Here is a 16,877-nt window from a genome sequence, read left to right as displayed (position 1 = left end):
GCTCTGTTCGTCAAAGAAAAGTATCTTGAGTGATGATTTTGTATTAAACTTATAAGTATGAAAGAGTTTCTAGTCTCGCAGTATCCCCCGTTGACTTGAGTTGGACGCGATCTCGGCCTCATCCGTCCTTACCGTGACTCCCTTTTTGCTAGGATCCACATACTCGGACACGATAACTTCTTGTGTTTGCATGATCCCGCCCATAGAAGAATCTCGGTCGTGGTTCATTGACTTCATAGCAAATGCCTGTGATCTTGTACCATCGTTGAATGTGTGCACTCCTGTTCCGTTCTTTCGGCTCGAATGGGTTGGCAGACCAGTCCCATGCGAGTTGGAGTAGGCGGAGCTCTGCTTCTTCTTGTTCCAGAGGCCGTAGATGGTGGGGGCGTTGACGACGATCGTGGCTGTAAGGAGCTCGGTGCTGGCCCATGTCGTTCGGTTGACTTGGCTGTCCTTGTTGGTCGCGTTGATGGGTAGGCGAATAACAGTGATGGCGACGATAAAGATGCCAAGAGTGAATAGGACATATAGTTTGAGTTTTCGCTTCCAGGACGTCTTAAGGGAGAAGAAGAGAGGGATCGGGACGGCGAGGAGCAATACATCGGTGACGATATTGAGGACGCCGACAACGATGAGTTGCAGCTGAGCCTTGGCGCAAGAACCTAGTATCAAAAGTCAATCTTGCCGGTCATATATCTAGGAAGGATCATCTGAGTTTACCAGGGTCAGGAACCACTTGCCAGTACAAGTGGAAGGGGTTGCATTCGCTGAAGGTAGTCACTTGGACGGCAACGTATGTGACGAAAAAGACAACAAGGAAAGAGATCATGATGATCTTTTCGTAACGTAGGTTCAAGAGAAGACGTCGGTAGACGTCAAGAAGGACGAGTTTCTGCAGCCAAAGGCTTGTAAAGGTGTTAGACGATACGCCATGGTAGAGAAAGAGGACATGGTACTGACAATGAATTGTAAAAGACGCGATTAGCGATGGCAAACTTGCTTCCAATCTCCCTCCTGTAGATCTCATCCTCTGTGAAGATCTTCGTCTTTCGGACCGCTGCTGGAACGTTATTAGTTCCCCACGTCAGCACGACGTGGATTAGAGCCAGTCTGACCATGCAGCACAGACATGCTGCCATGGTCAGGTAATCGCCCGTATTGAAGGGCTGTCTAGCAATCTTTCTCCATAGCAGTCTCACTCCCATCACAATGAGGGCGAGAATGCTAAAGAGCCAATGGATGAGCAGCGTAGGGTCATCCATTGTGGCACCACAGAAAAAAAAAAGGTTGAGAGAGAAACGACGATCACTTGGCCATCACCCGCAGGGACGCGTTTCCGTCTTAAAGAAGATCCCAGCATCATCCCACCGTAAACCCGGCTCAAAGGACTGCTTTCCGCGCAGACTACTGCAAACATCGCGGTGCTTTTTTCTCTTGTTCGCCGTCGCAGACCTGCAGGTGGCGTGCTACCAGTTCGCCGGCGCCAAAGAACGACCCCAGCTCCCGTGGGTCCCCGATAATTAAGCCGTTGCTTTCTGAACCCTTGACAGGGATTATAGAGTTTCGGTTATGTCAGAATCCGAGCCATTGGGCGGGGATCGGGCTCAGGTCGGATAGGGGGCTACCAAACATGGAGGAACCCGTTCATGGCCCCGTATTTACCATTCGAGAAGGATGGGGCCGTTATTCCACTCGGGTCCAGAGCTCGGCACACTAGAGTTAATCGAGAGATACTTCCTTTGACTAGCAAGGAGATGGGTGACGACCAGAGGACCCAAGGCGGAAATAATGTCACCGAACAGTCCGTCGCCCCTGAATATTCTGGTGCGACCACCGGCCCTGCGGCCAGAGACAAATACAAGGCTCGCCCGTGTAGCTCAGCCAGTCACGACCCCTCTTCTCTCTAGGTTCTTCTGCGTGTCCATTGGGATCATCCTTCTTTCAGTCCTTTTGCGTCCCACTGCCACGTTCTCGGGTTCCAGATCGCGATCGCCTCGCCAGCCATGCGTTTCACCACTCTGTTTGCCCTTGCGGCTGCCGCAGTCAACCACTGTGTCGCTACTCCTTCCAGCCAGCATGGCAGCGCCCAGGGCGAGGTCGCCGCCGTCCGATCCTACTTTTACGTAGGTGGAGGCTACGCCGATGATGGAGCGGGCGGGCAGATCTACCGTGATCAGATGTATGTCGAGAAGCTGATCCCGGCCGGTGGCGTCCGGCAACGAACGCCCATTGTCTTTATCCACGGCCAGGGCCAGACAGGCAGCGTGAGTTGACCATATGCATCCTCTGTGATAGGTCGCAAGCTAACATGCAGCTAGAACTTCCTCAACAAGCCTGATGGTGGCCGCGGTTGGGCATCCCAGTTCATCAGCCAAGGATACGAGGTCTACATCATTGACCAGACCTTCCGTGGCCGATCAGCATGGATGCCCGCCGCCGGCGCTGCGAAGCCCTCGACCTACTCGGCCGAGATCATCGAGCAGCGCTTCACTGCAGGCAAGAACTTCAACCTCTGGCCCCAGGCCTCTAAGCACACCCAGTGGCCTGGAACTGGTATGAGGGGTGACCCCGTCTTTGACACTTTCTACGTGTCCAACGTTCAGTTCATCAACAACGCCACCTACCAGCAGTCGACGGTCCAGGATGCTGGCGCTGCTCTCCTCGACAAGATTGGCAGACCCGTTATCCTTGTCGGTCACAGCCAGGGTGGCATCATGCCCATTCTTATCGCGGATGCCCGCCCTAGACTCACCAAGGGTCTCGTTCTTCTTGAGCCCACTGGCCCTCCCTTCAGGGACGCCGTCTTCAGCACCAAGGCTGCCCGCCCCTACGGTCTGACTGACATCCCCCTCACCTACAGCCCCTCTGTCTCTGACCCTGCCACCGACCTGGTTCAAGAGGTCCAGACCAGCCGAGGTGACGACTTCGTTGAGTGCGTCCTTCAGGCCAGCAAGCCTGCGCCTCGTCGTCTGGTCAACCTGCAGAGCAAGCCCATCCTCATCCTCACTTCCGAGTCGTCCTACCACATGCCCTACGACTACTGCACTGCCGACTTCCTTCGCCAGGCTGGCTGCTCCAAGACTCAGCACCTCGAGCTTGGAGAGGCCGGCATCCACGGCAACGGACACATGATGTTCATGGAAAAGAACAGCGACGTGATTCAGGCCGTCTTGGAGCGCTGGATCCGGTCCACCTAATGACATACCGGACGGAGGCTTAGACAGAACTTAATTTTATTCTTAATGTCTAAAATTCTTTAAACCGCGCACTTTTTCGCGCTGCGCTAGTTGCGAAGTACCGTCTCCCCGACCCATGTTCCCCCGTTACTATCTCCGGCCAAGCCTCGCGTATGTCGGCATATGGCGGAACCCAGCCCGCGGTGCCAAGATGCATGCCCCTGATGCTTGCGTTAAATGTCTCGTGACTGTCTGCTTTTCCTTTTCAAGTTGACCAGTGACCACCTGCCCAGAAGTGACAGGCTCATGGGTTATACCTAGCCCTTACTCAGTGGGGCCCGGTATTACAATACCAAGGCAAGGGTCTGAGCGGATCATGCTTGGGCCCAAGGCCTTAGGGCTTTCTAGAATACCGGGAAGTTTGCCGATATGGAAGAAAATCCCCAACCTTTGAATCCTTCGCCGGCGGCCTCCTGGTCTTTTCCCCACTGATTCTCGATATAGGCGAACCTCCAACTCGAACATGACTCTCCAGGGATGCTTGAAAATAGACACCTGTGATTGGGAAATCAACAACTCTTGACTTACCAGTGTACTGTTGCCCTCTGGTGCAAGACTAGCGGTTCGCTAACCCCCAATAATTCGTACGGCATTCAATAATAGGCTCCGTAGGGGTCAACGATAGTCTTGAATGCCAGGCCGGTTTTGCATCAATTGACGCTAGCCTCTGATCTTTAACCCTAGTCCTTGCTCCAGTGTACCGTGCCCATGTGGTCGTCATACCCGCCTAATATGACTGGTCGCCAGGAGACGGAGCCTAAGATGTCGGGCCGTTGACGGGATGGAATTTTACCAAGCTACAGGGCGTTCAAGATGCTAATCATATTTGAGCCTTCTTCCATAAAATACCACCGGGTCCACGAAACTTCATCGCTCTGGAGCGCGCCTAGCGCCGAGCCCGAAGCAGAAACAGTGTCAGTAAACCAAGGGCCGCGGTCGGCTTTGAGATGCCGAAGTGAAGCATAGTAGTAGTAGAGTCTGGGTTATAGTAGCGTTGCTTCGCTACCAGAATCCTGAGATGTCGCTAGACCGATGCTCGTATTGGTATCTTCGGATGGATGGGTCAAGCCATCAATATCATGTTCTCCCATGCATCTAACACTCGAACTGCATCCACTGCTGAGCGCTTGCTTCTTTTTTTCTTTTCTTTTTTTTTTTTTTTTTTCCCCTGAAATGGCAGCATTCCGACTTTGTCTTACAGCTCATCTCTTCGCTTGAGATGGGTTTAAGATGTTTTCATCATTATCTGTTTATGATGTTGTGCAACGCATTGAGCTGGCGACTGGCTTCGAGAGATCACATTTTGCTCTGGGCTCCAATGTTCATTGACCGGATCTTAGTTAATTATAATCAGTGAAATATCTCGAAAGGCTTACCCCTATCAACGTTATTTCTTTATCCTACTCAGACACTGAACCTTAATGGAGCTGTCCCAACAGGCATTTTAGTATTTGTATTTTTGGCTGTTGTCGCTAATGGTGTCTTTTGGAACCGTCACCAAGTTTACACAATGTAGGAACACCTATTAGACGCTTTGAGCATTGAAAATAAGTCTTCAAAGCTCACGAGAGAGCAACAAAGAAACTGCTTCTCAACTGTTCGATTTAGGCCTCTGGGTAGATGGCAAATTTGGACACCGTCTAGGGTAGCTGATGCCGTTTCGTGGCGGAGGGTGCACATGACTTGGTGGCATGACTAAGCATCATACCAGTTTCGCGACTTGCTTGCCCCTCGACGTGTGATAAACTCTCCCTTTCATGTTATGGTCAATCTGACTCGTCGAAACAAGCGTCTTCATAATCAAGCCGAATAACAGTTGCATGAATATCGTTGAAGAGACATTTCTGATAGGTTCCCTCTTTCCGAGCACCGAAACCGCTTGCTACATGCCCCAGCCGATACAATCCTTCCAGGCGCGTTAAGTGCTTGGCTGGCGGCTTGACGCACGTGATGAACGTCCTCTTCAAACAGCCAAGATTGACAGATCCTTTGCCATGGGAGAGAATATTGTAAAGCCCACGCGTACGAGCAAGAAAAAAGTCCGCACAGGATGCATCACGTGCAAGTAGGGAGTTCCAGATCTTGTGTAGTGACCCCCTGGCCGCTAACCGGATGGTTAGAATCAGGAGAATCAAGTGCGATGAGTCCAAGCCTGCGTGTCTCCGGTAAGATTCTCAGCCAAAAATACGATAACCGAAGCTAATTGCAATCAGGTGTACGCGTGCTGGGAGAAAATGCGACGGATATGCATCACCTCCAGCTCCTGCTCCGGGCCCAGTAGTACCAGCTAAGCCTGGGAAGCTCGCATCCAAAGAGGGCAGGGCACAGGAGTTCTTCTACCAAAAGACTGTCCCGGAGCTTTCTGGATTCTTTGGTCGATCCTTCTGGAATACTGTCCTACAGTTTAGCCTGACGGAGCCAGCAATTAGACATGCCACCATCGCCTTGGCAACCCTTCACGAGGAGCATAGTTCCCCTAAGACGACCACCGCACAGCCGAGGGACAACATCAAGTTCGCGATTCAATCATATAATCGATACATTGGCACTGTACTGAAACGAGCTTCTGATCCGACCTCGATGCCTTTGATAGCTATGGCCAGCATCGTCTTCACCTGCTTCGAATGTCTTTTGGGCGACCCCAAGGCAGCGGCCGCTCACGTCGCCAGCGGTATTGGCCTGCTCAAGATGTGGCGAGAAAAGTCTGGCCAACCAGTCAGTTCCTGGGGCCAGAATTACCGGAGCTTTGAGCTCTCCTTTGTGGAAACCCATCTGGCCCCTGTCCTATGCACACTCAGTCTTTGTGTCGCAGAGTTTGGCTCCCCCGTTGACTTGTATCTCAACCCAGTCGACTTCAATAGCTGTCCCATATTTGGGGAGCCGTTCCAAGAACTGTCAGAATCGCGGGTCGGCCTTATCGACATCATTACAGCAGCCGTAAGACTCGGCCAGGAGGATGCTCCGGCCCTTGAGGTTAGCGTCAAGGCAGCAGGCCTCAGCACCGCGCTTGAATGCTGGAAAATGAGATTCGATGATCTTGTCCAACGAAAAGGGCCCCTGTGGAGTGACCAAGATCAAGGCGCCGCTGATCTTGTACGCGTTATGTGGCAGAGCACAGCTATTGGTCTCTCAGTCGGCCTTGCATCCGACGAGACAGCATGGGATTCCCATAAAACAGCATACGAGGAAATCATCCGACTTGTCGAGGCGCTAATAGCGCGGCATAAAGATGATCAAGCATCGGCTACCTTTCATTTTGAGATGGGTATCATCTCGCCGCTTCATCTGGTGGCGTGGAAATGCAGGTGGCCCCATCTCCGCCGAAAGGGGTTGGATTTGCTTCTTGCTAGTTCCAGGCGAGAATGCTTATACGATGCATTTCTCTATCATGCCGTATTTTCGCGAATCATGGCAATAGAAGAGGGTCACTTGGAAAGCCCATCCAGGGAGATGTTGACTCTGGCCGACCTACCGCCCGAACAAGCCCGGATTCATCACTTCTTCTGCGAGCCTGCACTGCCAGCCAACGAAAACGTCTACTCTTTGACGGTATTCTCAAAACCGAACTGGCCTGATACGACATGGTGTTCCAGAACCGAGTATATTGATGCACTTGGCGGAGCCCGACCCAGCTCCCTGTCACCCACTTCGCCCCTATCCAGGCTTCCCGTTGTGAATCTGTTTAGGACAGGACCTATCTCCAAAGAATCCCTGCAAAAGAGGGAACCACAGGTAGTTGTTTAGTTCCAACAGTGTCAAGTGATGCTTGTAGCATCTTTGGACTTGGTGGCTGGATTTGGGGCAGGAGTGGAGGTGGGAGACAGTGCCAGGTGCCGAGGGAGGCTAAACACCCTGGATCACTGCCCCTTTTCAATCTCGATCTGGCCTTCACATCAGGTACATGTTCACAATCCTTTCATCGAGAAGAATTGTTGGAAAAGGCCTTGTTCCCCCTCTTTCGTCCAGGTCCCTTTCGTGAGGGTGGGGGACCAGACCCATAAAGTGGAGCATTGGGACTTACCGCGATTGGTCAGTTCGCAAAAATCGAGATCGTATAAGTTGGTTCCACTCAAAGGCTCATGCCAACAGGATCAGCGAGATTAACAAAGTTGTTGGATATAAATGGCCAAGGATTCTTCTTCCAGAGTTTGGAATCGGACATTCCATTCTGATTCACTCGTTCGTAGTATTCTGGTATTCTTTCTCCTTGATTATCCCCCGGCTCTTCGCCGGCCCCTCAACCACGATGAACGACGATAACATGGCGACCATGGGCAGCAAACCCAAAGGCGAGCAACCAGGCCAACTTTCCGACTCTAAAGACCAGTCGGGTTCCTCTTTCAAGGACCAGACCGTCCAGGAGACCGGGAACTTGGATGGATGGAAACTGGCCTTGGTCATCACCGGACTTTGTCTTGCCGTCTTTTGCATGGCACTTGTACGCCCCCAGCAATCACTCTTGAGAGGAGAGATGACTCAAGTATATCCAGGACAACACCATCATTGCAACCGCAATCCCTCGTATCACCGACGAGTTTCGCGCTTTAGATGATCTAGGCTGGTAAGCTGACATGACCCCTTCCTCGTCACGACTGTCAGCTTGCTGACCTATTCCCGCGTCCAACAGGTACGGCTCGGCTTATCTCCTCACAACCTGCAGCTTCCAGTTGTTCTTCGGAAAGCTCTACTCGTTCTACTCGGTCAAATGGGTCTTCCTCACCGCCATCGCTTTCTTCGAACTCGGTTCCTTGGTCTGTGGCGCTGCACCAACCTCGGCAGCACTCATCATCGGTCGAGCGATTGCGGGCATCGGCTCCGCCGGAATATTCTCTGGAGCCATCCTCATCATTGTACTCAGTGTTCCCATGAGGAAGAGGCCTATCTTCGTGGGCCTACTCGCTGGCATGTACGGCCTTGCTAGCGTTGCTGGTCCGCTCATGGGTGGTGCTTTTACAGACAGGCTCTCCTGGAGATTGTGCTTCTATATCAACCTCCCTATCGGGGTGATCACTGTGCTGTTTGTGGTACTGTTCTTGAAGCCCCCTCAAGCCCCTTTAGGATCAGCCAAGGAGCAGGTTTCCTGGAAGCAACAGATTGGCCATTTCGACCTCCTAGGTACAGCCTGTTTCTTACCAGCCATCATCTCGCTGCTCCTGGCGTTGCAATGGGGAGGCTCCAGATACCCTTGGTCTAATGGCCGCATCATTGGATTGTTCGTTGTCTTTGGCGTTCTCATCATACTCTTCGTAGTTATCCAATTCTGGAAACAGGACAAAGCTACTGTGCCCCCGAGAATCTTGGCGGATAGAACAGTCTGGAGTTGCGCCGCATTTGCTGTTTGCTTTGGTGCTTCATTCTTCCTCCTTATCTACTATGTGAGTCCCCAATGCTTTCCATCACTGTATAGCATCCTAATGCTCTTTTAGATCCCGATTTGGTTCCAAGCCGTCAAAGATGCCAGTGCCGTCAGGTCAGGGATCATGAACTTGCCCATGATCCTTGGATTAGTCGTCATGTCAGTCATAACAGGAGGGGCAGTCAGTGCCATTGGGTACTATACTCCCTTGATCCACGCATCGTCTATCCTAATGAGCATTGGCGCTGGGCTGTTGACCACGTTTCGCGTAAACACCCAATCACCTGCATGGATAGGTTACCAGGCCCTCTACGGCATTGGAGCCGGTCTCGGCATGCAAATCCCCCTTGTCGCAGTGCAGACGGCTCTGCCAGAACAAGATATCCCCGTCGGCACTGCCACTTTGATGTTCTCCCAGACCCTTGGAGGCAGCATATTCGTGCAAGTCGCTCAGAACGTCTTTACGAACCAACTCAGCAAGGAGATTCAGGGTGCAGGTGTTGACGCTGGGATCGTGCTTGGTGTTGGAGCAACTGAGCTGCGGGACAGTGTACCCACGGTTCACTTGCCAGAGGTCCTGGTTGCGTATAGCAAGGCTCTAACCAACACCTGGTACGTTTCTGTTGCAATGGCTGTCCTCTCGCTGATTCCTGCTTTGTTTGTACCGTGGAAATCAGTCAAGGACAAGAAGATGGAGGCAGCCATGGCGTAAACTGCGCACTGGTCCTTCGATCTTCTTGTTCAAGCGGATGGTGGCTGGGTTGGAAGGCTTGGTGAGTCGAAGACCCTGGAGTCAAAGAGACGGGGCAGCAGTCAGACCTTCGATGGGGGTTGAGTATGGTTGTAGATCCCATGTGCCATGTTGGTGGCGGGTGACTTTCTTTCGTGTAGACACGGGGGCAAAGACAGAAGAGATGCAAATAGTGGCTTGCCCTGAATCATTGCCCCTTCTTAGCTTAGTCTTGTATAATAAGACAAACAGATATTGGAACGTGTGCTCAATAGTTAACTACCTACTCCCTCTGAGTATGGACATCCGGGGTACCGCATTGACCGAAATCACCTTCGTGACTTACCCTTCTTGAACTCAGACCGGGTTCTGGTCTTGTTGCTACAGCATGGCTATTTGTTCATAAAAGCGAGCCTCCAAAACTGAGCCAACCACTGTGAGGTTATGTTTGATGTTCAAGAGATCCTCCATATTGTCCTTTGTCTCCCAAAGTAGCTGAATCTCCCGGTATGCCTTGAAGTCACGGACAACTGCTGTTTTCCAAAAGGAAGTCTCGTCTGCCATGCTGCTCTCCCTAACGTTCTTAGTGACATGGCGGGCGATGTAGATAACTTGATCGAGTTGCTGAGTCGCACTCCCTAATAGCCCCTCAAGCTCTTCCATGCCCATCAAATGTGCATGAAACCTGGAGAGAGTCTTCGGCTCAATCTCCTTGACTGCTGTGCTGGGGCCGATGATGAGTGTTTCAAACAAGACGTCCCGGAATGCACCGTTGACACGACCAATGGCGTCGCTTGCGCTGGAACAGAGGTGGTGCAGGTTCACACCTTCATATTCAGCCCCCCCTCTTTCTAGTCTTTCTTCGTAGCGCCCGTATTCGATCGGGCCCATCTCCAGGCCCTTGTCTCGAGTCCACATGGCACCAACCCCCTTTGCCGGTAAGCATGCATACCGCATCAATTCTCGGGCGCCCCCTAACATACTGGGCGGCAGTTGAATGAACTTTGAGTCTTGTGGTAGAGGGGGTTGACGGGAGTGCATGCCCTGAAAGTGTTGATATACAGGGAGCACATCTGGCGCGGTGAATACGGGTCGGTAGCCCTCAGGCCACGGTGGGCGACGCAAGACGAGGAAGGATTGTAGAATGCCCAAAAGGAGCCAGCATAAAACGGTGTAGAATGTCCATCGTAAGAGCCTGTTATTGATGAAACACAAGGGCTGTCTCCTGTCTACATTCCTTGGGTCCATACGTCGTGTGCGCATCCTAGAAATCCGTGGGATTATGAGTGGAGCAAGTTCAGAGCTCATCTCATCTTTCTCTTTGGTGATCTTGTCGTTCTGGGTGAGGTAATATGGTGATGCTGGGTGTGAACGACTCTCGCCTGAGGGTGGCATATGAGGCACCGCACTTTGATGATCGTCACGGCGAATAGAAACGCCCTCGGACGATTTTCCCCAGGAGAATCTGGAAGATGGCAGTTGAGTTAAGGGTAATGTGGTAGATGGTAAAGAGGGGGATGGTGCATTGAAAGGATTTGGCCGTGAGGAGATGGGAGGCTGTACAGGACTTGTAGGGGAAGGCGAATAGTAAGGCTTAGAGGTTGAAGCTGACGCGGAAGCTGATATTGAAAGTGCTCGACCCATAGCAAGAAATTTCGAGCCTGGATGAAGGTGGTCAAGGGAAGCGCTGGAAGCATTTGCAACAATCGCATGGGGACTCGTAGCGGGGGTGTAACGCTCGCCTGGGCGCGAGGACGGCTTGGCATCTTGGTGCCTGGTTGTAAATGGCGTACGCATGATGGGGAAACTGCTGGAGACGTTACTTTAAGAAACCGTTTACTACAGAAAGCAAGCAAAGAGAGGTAATCGAGAGAAAGCTTTCGGGACGGATCTGTTGACGCCGAGGGAAGAAATAAGAAGGCATTTATATGCAGGGATAAATACACTGATCCTCACGAGGTCTAGACTGCAGCCAGTGCCATCATTACTGGCTATGAAAGAGTTGCTATTGTACCGCTGTTCACAACTCATGGTCCAAGTTTGGTGACGACCTCAAGGTAATCCCGCTTTTCGAACAAAGAGCTCTTCCTTCTGGCAAAATTGCCAAGACCGGCCTTTTCCTGATTAGGATTGGGTAAATGATCGGAACTGAACTAACTTGAAGCCACACTCTCAGGCCTCTAGGACGATCTAAGAAACAACATGCTCACTCTTTCATCTCTCAAGCCTGCATCTTGGCCCCCATCTCCAGCCATGCCCATATGCAGTGTGGCGGGTTAGCGTTGTTTTCGACGAAACACATGAACGCACTAGGGCTTTAAACAGAACAAGATCTTCGGTATACGAATATTTCCTCATGGGATACACTAGATGGGCAGAGTTGATAGTTTCGCCCAGTGGGTGAGATTGTGACGTTAACACTCCTGTCACTACCGCAAGATCCGCGTTTAACCCCCACCAGCTTCAGCGACCTTTGACCTGAACATCAAGATTTCATGTTTTGTTGGATCCATCTTCATTAAAAAGCCATGGGTGCGTTAAGACTCATCACATTGCCAGAGAAGACGTGGCCGGAGGAGGGGATTGCTGACAGTCTTTCAAGATGCTGAATTACGACAGCAATATTCAGACGAGTCCTTGCGAGGAATGCTCAAATCGAAAGCCGTGATGCATGAGGAACTTGAGAAACAAGTACGGAGCTATGCTCCTGCATCCTGGACACAAGACGGGTTATCAGAAGGCATCTGGTCGAGGACACTCCCACTCAGAGAGTCCCCGGCTAGGGCGCGCAAGACTCCCGACGAATATGATGTTCAGAGATTTCACAATCAACAAGAAGTAATATCGATTTCAATCGTGCCAGCCCATGCGACGGAGCCGTTTGAACCACAGCCTGCATCTTCTTTACAAGAGGGGGAGACCGAGAAGCACTACCGTTACAAACCCCTTGCAAAGGATGAGATAAGGTTGATAGAGATTCAACCCGGTTCATATGGCCCCATAACTGTCTCCATAAGCCACGCATCTTTCCGGAATCCCCCGAAATACCGTGCTCTGTCTTACGTATGGGGCGATGCAACACGACAACAGCCTGTGAGATGCAACAACAACCAGCAGGTCTGGGTCACCGAGAACTGCTATTCAGCTTTGCAGAGACTTCGCCATTCTGACAAGAAGGTTACTTTCTGGATTGATGCCATCTGCATTAACCAGAGGGACACGCCTGAACGAAACAGTCAAGTACAAATCATGGCCACAATCTACCGGAAGGCGCAGGGAATTACCATCTATCTTGGAGAAGAGGACCAAGGAAGCGACCTTGCCATGGAAGCCCTGGAAAAGGCAACTTTCTTGCCAACCTGCGCCATAAGAGCCAAATGTACCGATCCTGCGAAATCTCAAGACCCCGACGTGGTGGCCTTGAGAAACCTGTTTGCGCGGCCGTGGTTTAAACGGGTCTGGGTCCTTCAAGAAGTCAGGAATGGCAAATTTCCAGTCATCATCTGCGGGCCCAAGGTACTTCCCTGGAGAGTTTTGGACAAATTCACCAAGTTCGGCTTTCCTCGCACTTTTGGACTGATCCCAGTCCCCCTTGACATCAGAACCGCCTCAAGAGCCGAGGAGAGGTTCGACGCCGAAGGGCTGTTCCGGCGACTATGCAAAGCACGGGTATGTCTCGCCACTGATCCAAGAGACAAGGTATTTGCTCTTCTGCCATTGTTTTCCAAGGTGGATGGAGATGGCGTCAAGGGCTTTCTGCCTGACTACTCGCGGTCAACAAAGGACACGTTTGTCAACCTCGCCAAATATCTTCTTCGGTCTAGTGAGGTTGGGTTCAGTCTACTCTATGCCACTGAATCACACTCGAGTCTCGAGGGACTGCCATCTTGGGTTCCGGACTGGAACTCCATTCCTCAAACACAATACATCTATAGCCCTGCGCATCTGACAGCGGCCATGAGGACAGTTTACAATACTCACACCTTGGCAAAGTTTCTGCCTGGTAACGTGCTATCTTTCGGGGCCACCAATTGGGGTATCGTCAACCAAATAGCAAGCACATGCAACACAGAAGATCCACGATGGTCCAAGACGGTGTTTGAGGAATGGCGTAACTTGGCATTGTCTCATGTCCAGACCACAAAATCGGTATACACATTCACAAGGCAAGAGGAGTTCTACTTGTTCCTAGGCCATGAACTCCCCGAGATTTTCTTCGGATCTTTGCGAGCGCACCCTTCATGGATCAAATACGCATGGGCCGGCCTATTCTCTGATTTTGAGACAGCGTGCGAGAACCCTTACGCTCGACCCGATTACCACCAAGCGACAGAAGCTCTCAAATTTCATCTTCGCCTGAAAGAGACGTGCCATGGCCAGAAGCTTGTCATGGTGAGCGGAGAGAGCCACAGGTTTTTCACATATGCCATCACGGATGCTGAAGTACATGTCGGCGATAAGGTGGTCCAGGTTGCAAATCGGCCCAAACCCTTTCAAGCCTTTGGTATCATAATCCGGAAGCGTCCTGATTCTTCGGATAAATACACGCTTGTTGGAAAGTGCCGCCTCCAGTCAGTCGTTCGTTATGGCGCGTTGGAAGACCCGACGTGGTTCTTGATATCTTGAGAGACCACTAAATGCTATCAAATCATTACCTAAAATATGAGAAACTCATCCAAGGCAGATCAAAAGTTTTGAATTGGGTCTCTTAATTCCTGATAAACATTTACCCTAAGGCAGATATTTGGGCAAGATCGAGAGGAATCTGCCCCTAATTGCTGGAACTCCAAGCTCCGAACCACCGCACAGCCTGCCAAAAGGCTGCCTCCTTGGCAAACTTTTGCTCTGGATCAGAAACGTTGGCGCGGACGCCAAACCCATGCTGCGTTCCCGAGTACAAGTTGACCTGGAATGGCTGTGGAGTCTTGCCAAGAAGGGCCTCAACCTCGGATCGCTGGGTTGCGTTGAGCAAGCTATCGAACTCTGCATTTATAGTCAGGATCAAACCTCTCCTTTCAACAGATGAATTACTCACCGGCTGCTGCGAGGCTCGCTGGACCGTGAATGGCCAGAACTTCGTCGTTCTGGAGGAGAGTAGGGTGAGCTGCGAATCCCACGTTGGCGCCTCTGCCCCCGGCTAGGAAGCGGAATGCATATCTCCCCCCGTAGCAGTATCCAGTAACAGCGATGGTGTCAATCTTGAGCTTTTTATGAATGAATCCGATAGTCTTTTCGATGATAGGGTCAGTATTCTGGGGGTTGTGCCTGCTCAAGTACTCTTGCGCATTAAACGGGACGTTTGGGTCTGCTGGGTCACCGTTGAGAATATCGGGTGCGATGGTGAGGTATCCCGCACGAGCAAAGCTGTCGACGAGCCTGGACATGTTTAGGATAAGCTTCATACGGACAGAGAGAAACATGCAGTTTGTTCTCCAACAGCGGGAGCCCATAGACATCGCTCAGGTACAGCACAGCCGTGTCACCCTTGGACGGCACCTTGGGCTTGCTGATGTACAGAGTGACTGGTGTGCGTTAATACAAGATGGCAGGGTAGGTGACGTGATTGAAGCTCACGTCCGTCATATTCGATCTCGGTTCCGGTTGGTTTTCCAGTAGACTTAAAGATATCCCCGGACCATTGGGCGGCTGCAAAGGCAGCGAAGCCATATAGGCCGACGAGTACTCGGGTGAAATGCATGACGACTTTGCCTCTCAAGACTCGAGTTGAGTGATGGCCATATCTATTTATCCTGCCCAAGCCTCTTATCCCGCGATGGCCGGACTTAGGCAATTGGTAGAATCTCCACCTCATTGCAACGGCATGCTTATAAATTCATTATTCATTTCTGTCTAGTGCATCATGTCGTGCTGGTGGCCATGGCGATCAATGCTAAATCAAGGCTTTCTCCGAAGCAGGGGTATCTTGTCAAACCAATAAGCTTAATTCGCGTAACCAGGTTGGACCTCCCGTCGACCCGAGGAAGCCGTGAATCCGGCGTTATGCGGTATTGAGTTTGTTGAGATGCTATGTCATATGTTGACAGCCGTCTGAGGGAATGCTAGTGGAGGAATAATGATGTTGTGGTGGAACGCCATTATAGAGCACGCGCGTCATGGATTGTTAGATGTGATGAGCAATTGAAGAAGCTATGCGTGGTGCGTCACTGTACCTTCATTCTTAACGTTGACCGATATAAATGATAGCAATTTCTCGATTCCGGCCCTAGGCTGCGCGTTAAAAACGTCTTTCTTTCGAAGCATTCGGTGCAGACGAGACACATTTATATTATGAGGACCCTTGGACAAGTCGAGGGTCTCTATCCTTACCCCCCAAGTTGAACCCCGGTCATGCTAAACCATATAGCATCATGATAGCCCCAAGAACAATAAACGTCGAGAACTCCGGGCTGTTGGATGGGGCAGCGTTTGTCTCGGTGGGCTCTGGCTCTTGAGTAGGTGAGGCCGTTGCTAGAAAAGCCGACGTAGCTGAGCTTGCAGCCTGGCTTGAGATGCTGCTGGCAAGAGCTTTATCGACTGTGAATGCGCAAGGAGTGCCCTCAGCCGTGTTATTACCCATATCCAGCACGCGTGAGCAAATGTCTGTCGTGTTGCGCAAAAGCACAACAGATCCCAATACAGGACACTCGGGGACATCAAGGACGTTAGGCCTCTTCCCGATTCCTTTCCCTCCCGGTGATTTTATAGCTTCCTGCTCTGTCTCGATAGAGAACATGATACCACCAAAGACATATGATCCCTTGTAGTCACAATCATTCCTGAAATCCCATTCGAGGTGCCACTGTAACCTGAACCGATCGTCTCGATCCTTTTGGTGAATCCATTCCGTGACGTTGGTGTTGGCAACGAAGACGACAGTGTCGTTATCATCAGGTGAATTGTTGGTCTCGAAATCGCCCTCATCCCAAGTGATGCCGCCCGGGATCCGCCCGTAGCTGTAGGGCATAATATGCCAGGAAAGGGAAAAGTTGCCAGCCGCCCGCAAAGCCGTGTAGTTCTGCACGGCTAGCGAGATGGGAAAGACCCCGGTTGGCTTGTAGGTCTCATTTCGAGGGAAGATGACGTCGATTTCGAAGGGCGCCGTGGCACTGTCCGAGTTCCATGCAGCACTAGCACAAAGAGGAGTTAGGGCGAGAAGGCCGACAGCAAACGCTGTCGTCAAAGGTTGGAGATGAGGCATTTTTGGCTTTGGTTTAGGAGGATGAAAAGGTCAGCAGATCAATTTGTACTCCAAATCAGGGCATATAAGCCAAGAAATCCTCTTACAGGGGGTATGAGAACAGCCTGAACTCCGGAATCCTCAGCCCGACGTTGACTTTCTTTGTTGAAGAAAAGGAAAAGAATTTTAGTTTCCTCGAGATGCTTAAATAAATTCTATGGCAAAGATACTAAGACAAAACTCAGGTCACTTACATATGCCATGTAGGTGCTCTCGTAGGCCGTGGCCGGTAAACTTGATGGGTTTGTCACAAGGGGCACAGTCAAAATGACAGCCGAATTCGCTTAGCAATTAACCGCGAAAAGTGCCCAGCAATAG

The 16,877-nt window shown here is 51.2% G+C and overlaps 7 protein-coding genes across 7 annotated transcripts; 4 read left to right on the top strand and 3 right to left on the bottom strand.

Moving 5' to 3' along the window:
- Positions 1 to 69: 69 nt before the first annotated feature.
- Positions 70 to 1,262, bottom strand: NCS57_00955200 (uncharacterized protein; the record flags this gene model as incomplete). Its single annotated transcript, XM_053059323.1, has 3 exons — positions 70 to 662; positions 721 to 905; positions 961 to 1,262. 3 exons carry the CDS (start codon positions 1,260 to 1,262, stop codon positions 70 to 72), a joined length of 1,080 nt encoding a protein of 359 aa, XP_052911394.1.
- A 741-nt stretch (positions 1,263 to 2,003) lies between these two features.
- On the top strand, positions 2,004 to 3,197 carry NCS57_00955100 (AB hydrolase-1 domain-containing protein; the record flags this gene model as incomplete). Its single annotated transcript, XM_053059322.1, has 2 exons — positions 2,004 to 2,264; positions 2,319 to 3,197. 2 exons carry the CDS (start codon positions 2,004 to 2,006, stop codon positions 3,195 to 3,197), a joined length of 1,140 nt encoding a protein of 379 aa, XP_052911393.1.
- A 2,033-nt stretch (positions 3,198 to 5,230) lies between these two features.
- On the top strand, positions 5,231 to 6,980 carry NCS57_00955000 (Zn(2)-C6 fungal-type domain-containing protein; the record flags this gene model as incomplete). The annotated part of the gene is made up of 3 exons (XM_053059321.1): positions 5,231 to 5,301; positions 5,357 to 5,401; positions 5,450 to 6,980. 3 exons carry the CDS (start codon positions 5,231 to 5,233, stop codon positions 6,978 to 6,980), a joined length of 1,647 nt encoding a protein of 548 aa, XP_052911392.1.
- A 502-nt stretch (positions 6,981 to 7,482) lies between these two features.
- On the top strand, positions 7,483 to 9,304 carry NCS57_00954900 (MFS domain-containing protein; the record flags this gene model as incomplete). Its single annotated transcript, XM_053059320.1, has 4 exons — positions 7,483 to 7,674; positions 7,727 to 7,797; positions 7,864 to 8,611; positions 8,663 to 9,304. The coding sequence occupies 4 exons, from the start codon at positions 7,483 to 7,485 to the stop codon at positions 9,302 to 9,304; spliced, it is 1,653 nt and encodes a 550-aa protein (XP_052911391.1).
- A 2,546-nt stretch (positions 9,305 to 11,850) lies between these two features.
- NCS57_00954800 (HET domain-containing protein) lies at positions 11,851 to 13,948 on the top strand (the record flags this gene model as incomplete). Its single annotated transcript, XM_053059319.1, has 2 exons — positions 11,851 to 11,854; positions 11,925 to 13,948. The coding sequence occupies 2 exons, from the start codon at positions 11,851 to 11,853 to the stop codon at positions 13,946 to 13,948; spliced, it is 2,028 nt and encodes a 675-aa protein (XP_052911390.1).
- Positions 13,949 to 14,093: 145 nt separating this feature from the next.
- Positions 14,094 to 15,020, bottom strand: NCS57_00954700 (DLH domain-containing protein; the record flags this gene model as incomplete). The annotated part of the gene is made up of 4 exons (XM_053059318.1): positions 14,094 to 14,305; positions 14,358 to 14,698; positions 14,745 to 14,844; positions 14,897 to 15,020. 4 exons carry the CDS (start codon positions 15,018 to 15,020, stop codon positions 14,094 to 14,096), a joined length of 777 nt encoding a protein of 258 aa, XP_052911389.1.
- A 648-nt stretch (positions 15,021 to 15,668) lies between these two features.
- Positions 15,669 to 16,520, bottom strand: NCS57_00954600 (uncharacterized protein; the record flags this gene model as incomplete). Its single annotated transcript, XM_053059317.1, has 1 exon — positions 15,669 to 16,520. The coding sequence occupies one exon, from the start codon at positions 16,518 to 16,520 to the stop codon at positions 15,669 to 15,671; it is 852 nt and encodes a 283-aa protein (XP_052911388.1).
- Between the last annotated feature and the right edge of the window lie 357 nt (positions 16,521 to 16,877).

Source organism: Fusarium keratoplasticum, chromosome 7 (genome assembly GCF_025433545.1).
Source record: "Fusarium keratoplasticum isolate Fu6.1 chromosome 7, whole genome shotgun sequence".
Lineage (NCBI taxonomy): Eukaryota > Fungi > Ascomycota > Sordariomycetes > Hypocreales > Nectriaceae > Fusarium > Fusarium keratoplasticum.
This window is presented reverse-complemented; position numbering and strand designations above follow the sequence as displayed.